The 16545-nt window shown below is 42.6% G+C and overlaps 1 protein-coding gene across 6 annotated transcripts in view; it reads left to right on the forward strand.

Moving 5' to 3' along the window:
* Positions 1 to 15455, forward strand: part of klhl13 (kelch-like family member 13) — a 24653-nt gene extending 9198 nt beyond the window's left edge. For 3 of the 6 annotated variants that reach the window (XM_068653068.1, XM_049743788.2, XM_068653067.1), the window contains 6 exons: positions 7941 to 8082; positions 8256 to 8388; positions 8819 to 9015; positions 9185 to 9980; positions 10935 to 11048; positions 14518 to 15455. In XM_068653068.1, the coding sequence (XP_068509169.1) occupies positions 7941 to 8082; positions 8256 to 8388; positions 8819 to 9015; positions 9185 to 9980; positions 10935 to 11048; positions 14518 to 15005 (1870 nt within the window). In that variant the 3' untranslated portion in view covers positions 15006 to 15455. Of the gene's footprint in view, positions 1 to 60; positions 1249 to 5026; positions 5099 to 7940; positions 8083 to 8255; positions 8389 to 8818; positions 9016 to 9184; positions 9981 to 10934; positions 11049 to 14517 lie in introns of those variants that run through there. The other 3 variants (XM_049743781.2, XM_068653066.1, XM_049743785.1) reach the window with 3 other exon arrangements.
* Positions 15456 to 16545: the final 1090 nt, after the last annotated feature.

The following is a 16545-nucleotide window of genomic DNA, read 5'->3' on the forward strand; positions in this document are numbered from 1 at the left end:
GCAGTTAAGATGCTGTACTAGAGGATTGTGCTTAAGAGGCACAACTGCAAGTGTTGAACAAATAATGTGAATTGAATTTCAACTAAAGGCATTGTAATATGATAATGTTCTATTTTAGCCCACACAACTCTTATATAGCGGCATTATATTGTCAAGAAGTGGTTGATTGGTTTGTTTTCTGTCGGGATGCTAATATGGAGTTTCATTGTTATGTTCCATTTTAATGGGAAACTGGAGTATTGGTTCATGTTGACCAAAATGTGTATGGACTGCTGATCTTCAATTGTTGTGCAACCTTCTCGTCACCCAAGTTGTAAAAGGCATCTATGGCGTGCATGTGAAAAGTTCAGAGCTTTGTAGTATTACAGCGGACTATATTTAGCTGATGGTCTGTGTATGACTTCTGGAATAAGTGAGAGGATGACAGATGGGGCGGCAAAGTTTTTCTTGACCTGGCGACAGTGGAATAATTGTGGACATCCAATGCGCTGCCTTCAGCTCTGCAGATGTCTCGTGTGTAGTAAGTGGACAAGCACGTGTGATGTGAGTTTCTCAAATGTGGAGCGTTAATGAAGAAGCTCAGGACATGTTGTCATTAAATATTCATATCTTAGTTAAGCAGTATTCTGGTTATAATTCAGCTGCCCGGCTGACCATTGGTCATCATGCCACAACATATTTACGGCACAGTCAGAAGTTACACTGTATTATCACTGTGTTGTTATATACAAAAAAATAGCTGAGTCCAAAGCAACCAAGCAATTGCTCGAAATGCCTCAAAAATACCCTAGCGGTAATCACAACTGTGCTAACAAGGTGGCACTGTTGCTTAGCTACACTTGACGAACCCTCGTAAGGCTGTGCTCAAGCGCCTTCCCCCTCCTACCACGAGACAGTCGCTTATGCAGCGAGGCGAGCAGTTGCGCTGGATGCAATCTATTGGCTTCTTGGCGCTGCCGCTAATGTCACAACCCTGCCTGCCTGTAGCCGGCACTGCCTCCACCCGTGTATTTCTGTCGCCGCGGCCCGCTCTCCCCCTCCCCCTTAAACAGTGTGGGCAGGAGTGGCATGGAAGACTGCATTGAGACGCTTCGCATGGAAATGCTCTTTGCTGTTGGTATTGCTCCAGCACCATTCTGGTGACAACAACATGCCGTTGAAATGGAAAAGCGGTTCTCCCGTCAGCTGGAAATTCCCAGTGCCGGTTCTTAAGACGTCCCGGTCCTCACCGCTTTCACCTGCTTACATGTGAGTAATAGCATTCATACATCGCTGATGTGGATTTGAGGGACCTTTTTGTTTGTTTCCCCACTTTATAATCATTAAGATACCTTTTGGAACGTTTGACGCTCTCATTTCTGGTTCCACTTTTGTGTTCTGATTGGGGGTTGTTCCGTTTAAAGAGATTAGCCTTGTCCGGCATCGTTTGCTGTTTCTCTGGCATGCTGCTTTTGGCAAGACTCAATTTGCCGCTTGTCTGGGGCGCCACAAGCACCACGTCCAAGACTTTTGCCGTCTCCCTGTGGCTCTGTTTATTTGGAAACAGGGACTCTCTGGCTTGGGAGGAGTCTGCCTTTGTCAGGATGTCTGGCTTGCCCTGGTTTAGAAGCTATTGTCATCTGCTACTGTTCTAGAGGGGGGGAGGGTCGACCAGAAGGTCTTCACACAACCTTTAGCCATCCTCGCTTTTTGCCTTCTTTTCATCAGCTCTCCACTGATGGTCTTGTTCATCATGGTTTAGGGTGGAAAAGAGTGCAAATGTGGCTGTGGGTTGAAATAATTTGAGGGCAAGCCTCTTGGGTAATTGTATTGGCTTTTTTTTTTCCGCTCAAGTGGATTTATGCAATCGTCAATTATTGCGCAGATTTACTTTGGAGCTCCTTAGGAGCTTACTTTGGTGATCGTCACGAAATTTAGCATTGCTGTATAATTTTTCATTAGAATCAGCAGTGGAGCATCTTGAGGCTTGACAGATATGCACACATTTTCTGTCACTTGATTGTTGATGAATGTTGGCACTTGAATTATACTTCAAAAATATCACAATTCCTCTCCCCTAATTTTAATACAGTTGACTTGTCTTCTTCAGATGTTTGTGACACACACATGGAGGAAGACCGCAATAACCCCCGTCATTGGAACGCTTTGTGTAAATGGCCGTGCACAAGTAGTTGTGACTATCGAGGTCTCCACCCAGGTCCTTTTCCATCCCCACCCAGATTTCTTAACCCAGTCTGTAGATCAAACATCCTGCCCTGCCGCACATCGTCATCATCAATCTCCCTCTACAATACATTTAACAGCAAATCTGTCTGTCGTGCCTTATTTTTCTTTTTGCAGTTTTTTTCCTCAGCAGTGCACATTGAAGACTTTAGAGAGATTTTAGTAGTTGTCTGGTCAGACTGAGTTTTTAGTGGACGGCATGCTGCATGAGAGCACAATGAGGACTCGTCAAGAGCACAGGAGTAGCTGAGGATGGCGTTTGCGTGTCTTGTTGTGCGCGTACGCTGGCAAGGGAAGCGCATCAAGCCCTGAGGCTCCGCCTCCCTCTCTCTCACCACACCGCCTGCTATTTTCAAACATGTCTATTGTAAGCTGTGTTTTTGGGTAGCTTGATATCGGGCCCCCAATTATAGGTTTCTCTGTGGTCAGGCAAACGTCGCTTTTGCTCGGTTCTTTATTCCGGAGCCCTTGAGGCTTCTGTGGTATTTATAACTGCATGCTGCTGGGCTAAAGGTTATATCCACAGCTAAGGTTTTGAATATATGTTATTATTTTGTTCTGCTAACTAGCTAACGCAGGCAAATGAAATTATTGTACGATACAGAACGGTTTTACACTTGACAGATTTCCCGCAAGACATGTTTCAAGTGTCTGTCAGGCAGCCGTCCGTCTCTTGCGCTCATGTGATGAATTTGGCACTCGTTCAAGCAAACGGTTCAGGCACTGTGAGAGCCTCTTCGATACCAACCTGGGTTGTTTGATCTCTTAATCAAACAGCAAGATCCGCGTTCCAAAAATAATCATGTTGTCAATTTGACAGCCGACATCACACTCTAGAGCTGAAGAATAGTTTTTTCTTCTTTTTTAAAATCAATTTCACTTTGAATCTACTGGAAAAAATAGAGCACATTTTCATGGCTACAGATACAGGCAGATTAATTACTGGTTGCATTTTTTTGGGGCAGATGTGGAACTTGAAATGGAATTGAACTAATAAAACCATCTTCCACAACAAATAGTTGCCTGATTACAAAGCTCGCTTGTTTGATGGTGGAGAAAAAAAAAACTTCTTTATAAAAATATTTTCCCTTATCTACAAACTGTTTTTTTACCTGTAAATATGGCTCTTTCTTTTATCGGTGCAACAATTAAAAAATAAATAAATGACTGCGACATCTCCAGGCTGCTGTTCTGCACCGCTAAAATTTGTAGTAGCACATTGTCCCAAAAAATAATTGCCATTTTTGCTGTGGTTGTGGTACAGTGACAATGTCTTCATATCCATTCCTAAAAATGTGAAGTATCTCTAAGCAAGTACTATTTCAGTCGCCTTGTGTCTTTTTTTAGTTGTACGCATCTTGTTCTGGGTTGTCTCCCTTCCGCAGCATCCGTCGGGTTGATTTAGCATTTTGTTGCATGTTGACAGATTGTTTACACCACCCACATGTGAGCCTTTTTTCCCCACTTAACTCTTTGTAGGTCATTTTAGTTTCTTAGTGGGATGAATTGTCTCGATTCAAGATGATTGTTATGATGATGTACATCTTGATATAAATCTGCCCCATGTGTGCATGTAGTGTGTCTTACGAAATGCAGTCTACCTAAAGGTCATCAGTCACCCTTTATGTCAGTAATATATTTTTTAATGTATAGAAAGAGACAGGTGTTAAGAAGTAGTTGTTTGACTGCATTCTCCTACTGCCTTTGAATTATTGCTATTCTGAGCGAGGATTGATCAAAGATGAATTCCTCTGTGGTGGAAGGTATGCGTGAATGTATGGCTAGAGATGTTGCGCTCTAGTCGTCAATAAAATGTACAAATGTTCTTTTGAAAAATGACTTTAGATGTGATTGAGTTTGAAAAATGACTTTAGATGTGATTGAGTCTTAGTCAAACGATTTGGAGGGCTATGGTTTTGCTTAGTGTCATTGTTGCATTTCCTAGATCGCTCTTAAGACTACAGTGATCCCTTGCTACTTCGCGTTTTGTTTATCGCGGCTTCACTACATCGCGGATTTTTCAAAATTAAAAAAAACGTTTAAAAGTCAAAATAAAACTTCTAAATCGAGGAAACGCAAAATCGTTAGCCTGCCCAGTACTTCTTGTTGGTGACCGTACTTCGCGGATTTCACTTATCGCGGGTGGTTTTTGGAACCAATTATCCGCGATAAACGAGGGATTACTGTATTTTGCGTGTTTGCGTTTCTGCCCTTGAACAAACGTGAGGCATTCATCCAAGGCATTTTCAATGACATTCTTCCAGAAATGGCTTCCAATCTAAAATAAATGATTTCATGACATTTCTATTGGTTTGCAGTTAGCTAAGAGCGCAAAGCTATTCTTATAAATCTTTCAAGAGCCACTGTCATCTCGTGCAAAAGCCAAGTTGACTTTAGCTTCTTAAACTGTCACTGGTGGAAGGATGTTTTTAAGCTTTCCACTGACATGAAGGGGATTTGATAGACTGCTGCGTTCATTCCCTCCTTACTCATTTCTTCATTCCCCTTGACACCTTTTAGTGGTTTCTTTGACTTCCAACTTTTTTCTAATACTATATAAGGGTTGCTTGGGACGTATAAATTACCATTCGCTGTTCCCATATAGTCAAAAATGTTCATAAGACTGAAGAGCCCACCCACTAATAAACGCCAGTTGAGTAAGTAAATGTCCCGCTTACCACTATTTGAGCCAATACGGCAAAGCTTAATTGCATCAATGAGTAGAGATCAACTTTACTTTGGTGAGATTCCGTCTCTCATGTTGGATGCTGTAGCTGTTGTCTCCTTTGTTTCGTTCCGGCAGCCGCCAACACTCCTTTGTGGTGTGGACAAACCACTCTCTCCTCGCTGCCTGTCCGCCTTACCACCTGACAGGGTAAATGTAAATCCTGTCTCCTTCCTGTGATTGTGCTCACTGTGCGTTTGAAACAGTGGTGGTGTCAAATCCTGCTAGTTGTATCACCATCCTGTGTGACCCTTCACCTTCATTTCAAGAAACAAAACAATTCAACTGAGTCGTGGTAGAAGATGTGACGTGTTTGCTGTGTTTTTTTTCTTTTGCTTTTGACAAAGTCCCATTAGTTTTCCTGTTCCATAGTTTTGTAAAAATGTAAAACAAGTGGCAACCAGCTCAGTTGTTTATCCATCACGTGCCCATCATAAAATTACTTTTTGATATTACCAATTTTGCACATACAGCGGAGCCATTAAGGTTGAACACAAATGTATTATAAAGTTTAGGAAGCAATGAAATCTTTATTTACCAGTAATACAAAGATTAAGCAACCTTTGTGGTGTATTTTTCCCCCTGAAAATGTTTTGTTCATTTCCACAATTTGTGACCTTTATTGTCTTCAGCCTTTGAGGTTCTGCTGTTTTAGCATTACAATTCCTATTAGACTGTGTTTGATAGCGATCCTTGACTTTCTTAATCATGCGTGTTGTATAAAATGTTTATTTTCATCACTTTTAGGAGCTCTGTAACATTGCCTTTGGAATTAATGTCATATCTGTCACTTGTTTGTTGTTAAAGTTAGCGGCTTAAAATCTGAAATCCCAATTTAATTGTGTTCTTCCATTTTATGTATTCTATCAGCCAAAGTCTGCTAATTGAACACGAGGGTGAGCTACGACATCGTTGTGAATAGCATATTATGAAACATTTATAATAGCCTTCAGAAGCTTTCTACGTTTTACTAAATGGTAAAAACACCTAAATGTCCCCATTGGCTTCGGGGCCGAGAGCCCGTTGGAGGCAGATTTACTACTATGCTGTGCCAAACACTATTTTATCAAAATCAGGCCAAGCAACATTTAACGTGTGGGGGGTACCCTTGACAATTCTATCATCTTATCCTATCTAGTGCAGGGTAGATGTAATATTTTTAAGCCTTTTATTCACCAAATAAATCTGCACGTAAGGGAGATAGAAGGTCCGCAAGTGTAAGGGATTCATTCCCTCTGGTGATAAACTGACTTCTTCATTGCCTGTCAGTTTATAGGCGATTGATATCATCACACACTTGCGGTATTTTTTCTTTTATCTTTTCAACAAGTCCGAATCAAATCACAACCAAGTGTAAATGATTGTTGCCTTCAAATGTTTCTGCTTCTGTGTACTGTCATGTAATTCGAAAAAAAACCAACACAATTATTATGAATGTTATATTGATTTCCAGTTTTGAATCCTACGAACAAGTAGAAGTGAATGTCTCCAGAAACATGTTCTCTTATTTCTAAAATGTACTTGATTGTGGTCCGGTGGTTTAATCGTTTTCTTTGTGCATAGCACAGCTCTGCACTTTGCACTCATTAGTTTCTTGCCTGAGTCTAGACACAAAAATGTCACTACGCATTAAAAGAGAGCGCAATCAAGAAGCCTCCGGAGAGCAGCTCCAAAGCCAAGAAAGGAAAATGTCACATAAGTCATATGAAGATGTTCACTATATTTTTGTTGTATTATTATTATTATTTTTTTTCTCAGAGCTGCTTTTCTGTAGTGCAGCACTCGTTTGCGCGTACTGATGTCACGTTCCTGGCCCTGAGGTGGCACACAGTTTATTACAGGCTGCAATGCAGATCCCCTGAATGGTGCACATGTTGAAACGGCATTTTGGTAATATATATTTTGGTCATTCAAGATTTACCCGCTTCTTCATTTAGAGGTCACAAATACATAATGTATGCTCAGCACATTTTCTAATTTCAAATGGTTCATCCCCTATGAATGTTTTAATTTTTCCTTTTATTTGGCTCGTTCTATTTTATTGCTGTGATCTTTTATGTCCAAGACTAAAGGTCAGCCAAAAGGTTATCAGCACATCAAAAGGAATCTCATCCTGTGTACAATGAACTTTCTTCAATCAAAACTGTTTTTGATCCGTACTGGGCACCACAGGAAACATTGCTGAAGGTCATCTTCATCTTCATCTTTCCAGGATCTTCTCACGATATCTGTCATGTCTGGCCAGTTTTGGGCATTAAGATAAGATATTGATTTCCAAAGAGGAAATTCAGAAACTGCTGACAAACCGGCAAGCACAAGTCTTTGCTATTTCAGTTTCTATTAGTAATCATAAACAAGAATGGATTGTTTTTCATTGTTCTCCTTTTGTTAACGGTCTGTTCATTTATCTCCCTTGAATAAATTGGTCATGAGTCGGGATGAATCGATTTTGCAGTTTACTGTGTCCGCTCATTTTTGCAGTGGAAGGAAAAGGGGAAATTATCCCTGAGCGAGCAGACGGCGCTGGGTTTCGAGCCTCAAGCAGAAATGGCTGACATCTGAATGAAAATGCTTCAATTGAAAAAAAAAAAAAGAGTTTGAAAGCTTGAATACAGTATAGGCAGCTTGATTTTAAGAATAAGTCTCGTGAATATTAAAAAAATGAAATTATTTTCATTGCAGTTCCACCGTGATTGTGTTAATACATTTTGTGGTGTCTTGCATGCATGAAAAGCCATTTTGCTGTTTACAATGTCTTAATGTTCAGAAATACTGTGCACAGGGTGTTTTTTTTAATTTTTTTTCTATTCAAATTGAAATTGTTGATGGTGCTAATATTGAGATCATTTTAGTCCCTCAGCATCAACTTCCATGCAGTGTGGTGAAATTTAGGCTTTGGTATTCCAAGCTGTTCAGCATTGAGTTGAACTGGCCTCTACTCTGTGGAAATCCAGGTGACACAAGTCAAAGCGAATTGTCTTTCTCTTCACAGATCCCTCGTGGAGGACGACGACACTCACATGAAAGTGGCTCTGGGCTACGGTGATATGGGCGTCTGTGCTCACCTTCAGGCATCAAAGACTGGAAACACACGTTTTTTCACAAGCAACACACACAGCTCAGTGGTTCTTCAGGTGAGAGCTCAATTCAATCCCAGCTTTAACCTTGAAATGTAAACACCATTTTTTTTTCTACAGTTTAAGAAGCGTATTGTGTGAAATATTTTTTTAATGGGGATTGTTAGTTTACAATGGTTCACTGTGTTTTGGAGTATGCAGGGATGGTTTATTGAGTCATTTTTTTGCAGGGATTCGATCAGCTTCGAATAGAGGGACTGCTATGTGATGTCACTCTTGTCGCTGGCGATGGCGACGAAGCCTTCCCTGTTCATCGAGCAATGATGGCCTCTTCCTCAGACTATTTCAAAGCCATGTTCACAGGTGGGTCCCAAATGACTCTGAATATTTGCACCTCCTGTGTCATTCTGATATAATTTATGCATCGATGATTCATTCAATGGCTGCTAAAAAAAATTTCCTGTGAAGCTTTTTTTTCTTTAATTATTCATGAATGCATTCATGCTTTGACACAGTACCTTGTGAGAATGTGTATGTCAAGCCGTTAAGAATAAGCTACGATAAGGCCCTTGATGCAGAATTATATATACCGAATGATTTCACAAAATATTAATAGCAAATGTTTTTTTGACACTTGGATGCATGTATAAAACCAAATTCTGTGGAATTGAATTTGTTGCTATCCTGAAACAGCAGACAGCATGGATCCAGCTACTCACAGGCCTGTCAGTTAAAGAAGCTTATGTATTAGTTGCGTCCTCTTTAGCATAGCCTCTGCTTTCCTCCAATGCAGGTGGAATGAAAGAACAGGATTTAATGTGCATCAAGCTCCACGGAGTCAACCGAATAGGCCTGAAGAAGATCATCGACTTCATCTACACAGCCAAGTTGTCCCTCAACATGGAAAATCTGCAAGATACGCTAGAGGCGGCCAGCTTCTTACAAATCCTTCCGGTGTTGGATTTCTGCAAGGTCTTTCTTATATCTGGGGTAAGCGAATGTGTGCGTACACAATGCTTTTATATTTTTACCAATTCTACAGTGCATTATTATCAAAGCCTTTTTTTCTTTATCTACCTATCTAGATAGTCAAACTGGCTTTTTGTTGTCAACACAGGCACATATTCATTGTAGATCCTTTCTTGATCTCACTTTGCAGGTTTCCCTTGACAACTGTGTGGAGGTGGGCCGCATCGCTAACACGTATAACCTCACAGAGGTGGACAAATATGTCAACAATTTCATCCTGAAAAACTTCCCCTCACTTTTGGGAACCGGCGAGTTTGTCAAGCTGCCTTTTGAGCGCTTGGCGTTTGTGCTGTCCAGCAACAGCTTGAAACACTGCACTGAATTGGACCTCTTCAAGGCGGCTTGCCGCTGGCTGCGCTACGAAGATAGTCGCATGGACTACGCCTCCAAGCTCATGAAGAACATCCGCTTCCCCCTCATGAACCCGCAGGAGCTCATCAATCATGTGCAGACGGTGGACTTCATGCGCACAGACAACACGTGCGTCAACCTTCTCCTAGAAGCTAGCAACTACCAAATGATGCCCTATATGCAGCCCGTCATGCAGTCGGAACGGACAGCCATCCGCTCGGACAGCGCTCACCTGGTCACGCTGGGCGGCGTCCTGCGGCAGCAGCTCGTGGTGAGCAAGGAACTGCGTCTCTTTGACGAGAAGGCGCACGAATGGAAAGCGCTGGCCCCCATGGACGCGCCTCGCTACCAACACGGCATCGCCGTCATTGGCAACTTCCTCTACGTGGTGGGCGGCCAAAGCAACTACGACACCAAAGGCAAGACGGCGGTGGACACCGTGTTCCGCTACGACCCTCGCTACAACAAGTGGATGCAGGTGGCATGCCTTAATGAGAAGCGTACCTTCTTCCACCTCAGTGCACTCAAGGGACACCTCTACGCTGTTGGTGGAAGGAACGCGGCTGGGGAGCTCGGTGAGTTCCCCCTCGTTGCACAAATTTAGACACTAGAATAAAAAGGACTTCTCTTGGAAAGAACGTTAAGACACACTGAGGCAGTAATTAGAATTGTATATTGGTTTTTGCTATGGATGGGCGCATTCCGACACTAGGTATCGTTACTGAGACCAGCCTTATCTCAAGCTATTAGTACTTGCGACAGTGCCTCTTTATGATCACAAACTTATTATAGGAAGAATATAAAATTGCCATGATTTTGATTTAAGACATTGTTACAGGTAGGCAAAGTAATTAGAGCACAGTGAGGTTTCCTTTTTTATTGGTGCTCATCAGCCAGGCTCGTGATCTTTTTCCAACAAAGCAATCGCCAAAGCTAAACTCGATGCCTTTTTCTTCTTCTTCTTGCCTCTTTTCTTAATCCCCAGAGATTATTAGGACTAATCGGCCTCCACAGAACACTTGTCGCTTGCCGATCCAATTACTGGGTTCTGTCCCCAGTGTTTTGGGCCAGATCTGAAGGTCACCAAAATACTGTGGCTCGCAATTCATTACTGCCAGTTGTCCCTTGGCTGCCCACTGGTTCCATTAAGATTTGTGAGGGGCAAAAACCTGCAGGCTATTAAGGTCACACTAATCACAATGGGTCTTTTCTTATCTGATAACGTGAAAGCATGCCAGTGAAAATAAAGCTCTGGTGTAAATCCCCAATATTTAAGTGTCTTTTCCAGATTGTTGCCAACTTTATGAAAACATCCTTGGAACCGAAATGATTTTGCAGTCGTATTATCTTCCCATTTCTTGTTCGCTCCCTGCTGATATGGTTTTTCGGATGCTCCTCCGGTGTTGTTTCAGCTCCCACGCTGAGACGCTCCAAGGCCTCATTTGCTGCTGTTTGTCCTCCTTAGTTGTCTGACTCTTGACCTACTTTATACTAATACGTTTTCTTCCCCCGCTTTGGTCGCCTTTAAGCTACTGTGGAGTGCTACAACCCAAGGACAAATGAATGGACGTATGTTGCCAAAATGAATGAGCCGCACTATGGACATGCCGGGACAGTGTACGGCGGCTATATGTATATTTCAGGTAAGTTGCAACCATTTACTTTGTAGGAAAGCACGTGCAAAAAGCAAATAAATTTTTTTGTATGATGTGGCTGGCTGAGATGTCACAAAAAATCTTTTCAAATATACACGGTGGTCCAAATTGTTTTTTTGTTTTGTTTTTGTTTTTACCATCACCAATTATATTTGCTTCTATAATTGTGTTTTTAAGAACCTGCTTTAAGAGCTTCTTGGCACGCCAGGGACAGCAGCAGCTTCAAGTCTCTGCTTGCCGCTTCTCAGTGGCTTTATAACACCTGCTCTTTTAATACAATGCATTTGCCTGACAGAAGCTTTCCTTAATATTTCTTTATCCAAATGAAGGCATTTCCTCTCGCATTCCATTGTTTATTTTAACAGTATGATGATTTTCTAAAAATGTCAGTGTTTTAATACTGTTGGTAAGACATCCTTGCTTTGTAACACCAAAACAAACTTTCTTTATCCCCAGTTATTCATGAAAACTAGAAAAACATAAAATAATCTCCTTTAGCAATTTTAGTTTGTTTAGCTAATTAGCTAAGCTAATTTATCTAAGATAATTATCCAACCTGTCTGAGATTTTAATCAGAGATTTAAATATACAGAAGACAAACTTGTTATGCAGGAAATTATACACTTTCACTTTATTGGTAGAAAAACAACTATATGATCTTTCTTCAATTTCCAACAAGCCCAAATTTCACATTAATTAAATTTGTGAGTAGATTGAGACCAGATCATTCACCACCATGTCAGTATATCTCCTTTTTGTAAAAAAAAAAATGTTTCTAATGCCGAATATGTTCTTTGACTCAACAAAGTCAGCATTCATACATGACCAAATTAACCGCACCAAAGTTTGTTTTTAACCAAATCAAAAGTTGTTTATGTGCTCGTGTGAACACAGCCAAAGCCTCTCACACCCATAGTTGTTCACTTCATGGGATTGAAAACAGCATATCCCGCGCTATGGAGATGAGTCCTCGTTTCTCCCTGTGTGACTAATCCTGAGCAAATTTCTACAACGGAAGTGGAGGGGAGACTGGAGGGGGGGGTACGGGGGGTGATAACCGGATGAAGTCTGTGTGGGAGGTGTCACATGGAAGATCCTGTGTGTTAATCCGTACTGGCTGCAGGTACTGTGGATACTGTGTTCTTACAGCAACATACATGATGAGCCTTTATGGACTACATTTTTTGAAATCCTTTAAATTCACTCTACCTGAAATACTTAAGCGGTTCTATCTTAAAGACATACAGCTCATCCCCACACTTGATTAATTTAAATACTGCACAGTATTTTGTTTGTCATTAGAATTGTCCGAGCACCTTAAGTGGTGTGGAAGCACACTCTTAATCTGTCCTAAATTTTCCACTTCATCAAACAATGAAGCGATGAATAACACAGTGGTCACAGGACCACTAATCCGCTTTTAGCTGGGTACCTCTCATTGGCTGGAGCCCGCAGGGTTGCATTGCTTACACATTTGCTTCTGATACGTTGAAGCTTCAGGTTTAGTGTAGCTGGATAAAAATAAAGATGCAGAGCATCAGGGGGATGGTAATGTTGCTGCACATCGCCGATTGTTTTTTTTTTTTTCGGTTCAGAAACAAACTGGATTTTAGGCAGCACAGTGGAGTGGAGATCTTAGTTGTGTAGGTGCATGTGGTGTGATGATGAGGGTTTGGTTCAAGAACTTGAAAATCACCTTAGATTTCAAGGACTGATTCTGGAAAAGTGTTTAAGGTGGTGCAGGCATTTGAATGCTCAAGGCCAGGTAAATGGCCAATTAGAAGAATTTTGTTGCACTGAGGCCCCGCAGCACCTTTGAGGTCTCGGGTGCGGGAGGCTGATAAGAGCCGCTGGGCAAGGTGATCCACACTGAAGTGCACTTTTGTGTTGGTCTGTCACAGCGGATTAGCTCCCGTTGTATGGCTGCGCCTCTCAGCTGTCTGAAGGTATTCTATCAGCTGGATGAACCTGACACATGCGCTCAGCCCACGGAGCGTCACAGCTCAAGTGGCGTGGCGCTGTTCAAGATGCGAGTAGTGGAGCACCGAGAGCCGCGGCGCCTCTCAATCGCAGCACCGCCGTTCCGAGGCCCTGCGGTTAGAGACGTTTTTTTCCACTCAGTGACCACTCAGGCTCCAGTGGCTAAACTAACTTGCCTCAAATGAGCGGTTTTAGTCAGATTTAACATTGTATGGAGTTCTTCATGAAGCGATTGAATAAAATGCCTTTTGCTTGTTGTAGGTTACCCGAGGTTAAGTGTTGGCTCTCACACAACACGCCTCCAGCAAGCAGTGGGCTGACTGAGGACTGTGCGAAGGCTGACTGTGCAGCACTTATATATCAAATCTGCCATTCTGGTGTACAGTCTTTTATTTATTGCAAGATCTCACAGGTTTCAGCCTCATAGCCTAAAATTGAACCTGACAATGTAAAAAAAATGTTTACGCTTGTGGGAAGACAGGTGAAAGATGAGTTCATCTGAAAGGAAAAGAAAAATGTATCAGTTAACCCTGACTGGATTTTTTCCCCCCCATGAGAGGTGTGGGTTTGCTATTCCACAACTTCCCACTCCTTTATAACTAGAAGTTAGAAAACAGACAACAGTGCACTTGGCAATGATAACAAATTTATAATTTTTAGTTTATGGCAGGATTTACCATGATTTTATTTTGATTATTGCTATGTAGTGCTCCCTCCCTTAAATTGGCAATCTCGTATCAGTATTTATCAGGTATATATCTGATAAATACCTTTTATCAGATATTAAAAGGTAAATATTAAAAATACAATAATCCATTCTTTTTATTTTCATTTTTTATTACAATTTGAAAGTGGAAAGGCTGAATGATAGCTGCATTTCTCCCCAGTGCCTTCACTGTGTGGGCCAGTTTTTGAAAGAAAGTCTGACTTGATCACTTGAGTAGGCGACGCATTGCATGGCCGAAAAGGCGGCTCGAGAGTCTTCAATAGAGCTAGCACGCGATCTGTGGGCAGCATCCAAAGTGTTTTTTTTTTTGTTTTTTTTAATGCTGTTGATTCACCACAAGTCTTTGCTGCTCTCGCTCCGAGTCTCTCCGCCTGGGGGGGATGCGAATGGGACGGGGATGGGCTGGCTTCTACCCAAATGCATGCTGGGATTGTGTTCCTCTTTATTTTAAGCCTTCCCTGTAGACATGTCCTGTTTTTTTTTTTTTTCTTTCCTCCCCACTTTGCCTCAGCTTTGTGCGTCTCGACGTCGACAGTCTGTTTTGTGCGTGTTTACTTGAGCACGGTGCAGCTCTCACTTGCTTTTGTAGTCTCGAGCTCACCGGAGAGTAAATGCCAAATGACGAGTTTTTCTCATCTGCTTGCACAACACAAAAGAGAGCGAATGAGTGAGATTGGCCCATCTCATCCATCACACATTGCTCCTCTGCGGTTGGCATGGAGGTTAATTAGCCCTCTCTTCTCGCTATAGGCGGCATCACGCACGACACCTTTCAGAAGGAGCTGATGTGCTTTGACCCAGATGCAGACAAATGGACTCAGAAGGCACCCATGACCACCGTGCGCGGGCTCCACTGCATGTGCACGGTGGGCGACCGCCTCTACGTAATCGGCGGGAACCACTTCCGGGGTACGAGCGACTACGACGACGTGCTCAGCTGCGAGTACTACTCCCCCGCACTGGACTTATGGACTCCAATCGCCGCCATGTTGCGAGGCCAGAGCGACGTGGGCGTGGCCGTGTTTGAGAATAAGATCTACGTGGTGGGCGGATACTCGTGGAACAATCGCTGCATGGTGGAAATAGTTCAGAAGTACGACCCCGAGAAAGACGAGTGGCACAAAGTGTTTGACTTACCCGAGTCGCTCGGCGGGATTCGAGCCTGCACGCTCACCGTGTTCCCGCCTGACGAGATGTCAGGTTCGCCATCCAGAGAGTCGCCACTTTCAGCCCCTTGATGAGTGATTGGGGGGAAGCCCTGTTTTGGTCACACCCCCATAACCCTTAACTCCCCAAAAAACATATATAGACATTGTTTGCACTTCCCTTTTGGACTAAGTCAGTACTGCGTCCCTCGGTCCTACAGTTCCTCAAGCGGTTAAACCTACACACCGCTACACGAAAGGCAAGCAATTTCCACCCTTGTGTTGCATACTCGGTTCGTATCGTGTCATGAAGTACCTTGACGTGAAAAGGGACTTTGCAAATCAACTTTTCTACCTGAATTTGCCGCCTGTCGTATGTTTCCAGGCGTGTTGCGGAGGAAAAGGTTACCAGGACAAGCTCAGGGCTCGTACCAGGCCCGCCTAAAAAGCACTCCTTCGGTTTTACTTTCCTGCGATTGCTACTAAACTGTCAACAAAGTGGTGTTTTCTAAATTTAATAAAGTTTTCAAAGTAAGTAGACAATTGTGGTATCATTAGCGGTAAAGGGTTTACATGTTGAGTTTCTTCACTGTGATTGATTGGAAAAATTCCCAGTGACACCTGTCAGCTGCAGATTGTTTACCACTGGTATAAACAATCCGCTGAGCGGCGATACCTGGAAACTAGCTCTCTCCCTCTGCTGGCACCGTGACAGATGGAAACCTCGCCCAGTCTGCCCACCTGCTTCCCTCCGATTAAATCCTTAATAGCAACATATGGTGTCCGAGACGAGCACTTCACGCTGTTACCAGAAACAAAAGGTTTGTGTAATCATGAGGTGAGTTTGGTCCAAACCGTTATATCGTCATTATACTCTCATTACGGCACATTACTGTCCTGTCTCTGATTTTACTTCATTTGGGGCCTGTTGTGCTCTGAATAGATTGCCACAAAATTAGGTACACCTGCACTAGCTACACCACAGGTGTCAAACTGAAGGCCCGGGGGACAGATGTGGCCCTCCACATCGCTTTATGGCTCACTAAATTGTCAGTTACAGGGATAGTTGTGTGTAATAATATGATGGCGTGACTATACATTGATATTGTTTTCACAGCCAGCGGCCCTCTAAGGAAAATTATGATGTGGCCCCTGCTGAAAATTACTGTGGTTCGAAAGCCCTGATCTACAATATCAATCAGGTAACCATTTAATCCTTAATCGCATCGATTCAAAACTAATGTGCTGTGATCAGGAAAAAGTTTAATTAAACGGCAACTAAAAAGGGGGGGGGGAGAGAATGACCCCCCCCCCTCCCCGGCCACTCTAGTAGGGCTCCTGATTCTCACAAAAATGATGCCTTAATGAATATATAAATTATAATAAAAGCTCAATGCAAGGTCACTACAAAAAAAAAAAGACTGAAAAACACATACATTTCTGCCTTTTGACAGAAATCTTTAAGGGAATGCATGGACACTTTCAAAGAAAACCTCTTCATTTGAACTGCCTGAGCTGGAACTGCACAGTCACAGTCTGTAGAGTTCCACCAAATCCCAAAGTTTGTGCAAGCCAGTGTCAATATTGCATGATGCTGCCTGTTTTTTTAATGAACAATGCGCCCTCAGGAGAG

The sequence above is a fragment of the Syngnathus scovelli genome, chromosome 15 (assembly GCF_024217435.2).
Source record: "Syngnathus scovelli strain Florida chromosome 15, RoL_Ssco_1.2, whole genome shotgun sequence".
NCBI classification, from domain to species: domain Eukaryota; kingdom Metazoa; phylum Chordata; class Actinopteri; order Syngnathiformes; family Syngnathidae; genus Syngnathus; species Syngnathus scovelli.